We start from the raw sequence: 1,542 nt of genomic DNA, 5'->3' as shown, positions 1-1,542 counted from the left end.
TCGATGTTTTTAACTGTGAATATTTTCGGGTAACTCTCCAGGAACAGGGTTGGAGAGCCTTGCTCTAGACTGTTGTTCACGATAAAATACGTATTTGAGAATATGCCCCATAACACTACGTGTTGATACCCAAAAACATTCACATGACATTAAGAACTACCATGCAGGTACGCCACTTGAAAAAAGATCATTCGTAATTGGCAAACAGAACCTTTCAGACATTTTGGTTGTCACAGGCAATGAAGCTACTGAGCTCCACTTATTTCAGTGCTTGTTAAAGGATAACAGTGACTGAGGCTTTTACAAATCACACCGGATGTTGCACCCCTCGTCCCCCCGTCCCCGTCCCCCCGTCCCCGTCCTCCCATCCACCCGTCCCCGTCCTCCCGCCCCCGTCCCCCCGTCCCCGTCCTCCCATCCACCCGTCCCCGTCCTCCCGTCCCCGTCCCCCCCGTCCCCGTCCTCCCATCCACCCGTCCCCGTCCTCCCGTCCCCGTCCCCCCGTCCCCGTCCTCCCATCCACCCGTCCCCGTCCACCTGTCCACGTCCCCGTCCACCTGTCCCCCCGTCCACCCGTCCGCGTCCCCCCCGTCCCCGTCCACCTGTCCCCCCGTCCACCCGTCCGCGTCCCCCCCGTCCCCGTCCACCTGTCCCCCCGTCCACCCGTCCGCGTCCCCCCGTCCCCGTCCCCATCCACCTGTCCCCCCGTCCACCCGTCCTCTGTAAAGTGATTTTGAATTGCTTCTGTTTATTTTACTCTATGCTGTCAACCTCTATTAGATCAAACCTTAATAACTGGTTTCATGCTAGTGGTGTGTGTGTGTGTGTGTTTGTGTGTGTGTGTGTGTGTGTGTGTGTGTGTGTGTGTGTGTGTGTGTGTGTGTGTGTGTGTGTGTGTGTGTGTGTGTGTGTGTGTGTGTGTGTGTGTGTGTGTGTGTGTCTGTGTGTGATGTTAGTAGGCGGAGACAACAATGGTTGAGAAGGATTGTTTCTGACTTGTTTCTCTCACACGTTGTCACTATGTTGACTTGTTTCTCTGACACGTTGTCACTATGTTGACTTGTTTCTCTCACACGTTGTCACTATGTTGACTTGTTTCTCTGACACGTTGTCACTATGTTGACTTGTTTCTCTGACACGTTGTCACTATGTTGACTTGTTTCTCTCACACGTTGTCACTATGTTGACTTGTTTCTCTGACACGTTGTCACTATGTTGACTTGTTTCTCTCACACGTTGTCACTATGTTGACTTGTTTCTCTGACACGTTGTCACTATGTTGACTTGTTTCTCTCACACGTTGTCACTATGTTGACTTGTTTCTCTGACACGTTGTCACTATGTTGACTTGTTTCTCTGACACGTTGTCACTATGTTGACTTGTTTCTCTCACACGTTGTCACTATGTTGACTTGTTTCTCTGACACGTTGTCACTATGTTGACTTGTTTCTCTGACACGTTGTCACTATGTTGACTTGTTTCTCTCACACGTTGTCACTATGTTGACTTGTTTCTCTGACACGTTGTCACTATGTTGACTT

General features: G+C 50.5%; 1 protein-coding gene across 1 annotated transcript; it reads right to left on the bottom strand.

Moving 5' to 3' along the window:
- Window positions 1-300: 300 nt before the first annotated feature.
- Window positions 301-693, bottom strand: LOC129814511 (uncharacterized PE-PGRS family protein PE_PGRS46-like). Its single transcript, XM_055867699.1, has one exon. It carries the CDS (start codon window positions 691-693, stop codon window positions 301-303), a length of 393 nt encoding a protein of 130 aa, XP_055723674.1.
- Window positions 694-1,542: the final 849 nt, after the last annotated feature.

The sequence above is a fragment of the Salvelinus fontinalis genome, chromosome 17 (assembly GCF_029448725.1).
Source record: "Salvelinus fontinalis isolate EN_2023a chromosome 17, ASM2944872v1, whole genome shotgun sequence".
NCBI classification, from domain to species: domain Eukaryota; kingdom Metazoa; phylum Chordata; class Actinopteri; order Salmoniformes; family Salmonidae; genus Salvelinus; species Salvelinus fontinalis.
The sequence above is the reverse complement of the archived record's forward strand: the minus strand, read 5'-3'. Positions and strand labels throughout refer to the sequence as shown.

Excerpts from the sequence above, each read along its gene's own strand:
- LOC129814511 (XM_055867699.1), bottom strand. The coding sequence starts at position 693 with ATGGGGACGGGGACGGGGGGACGCGGACGGGTGGACGGGGGGACAGGT.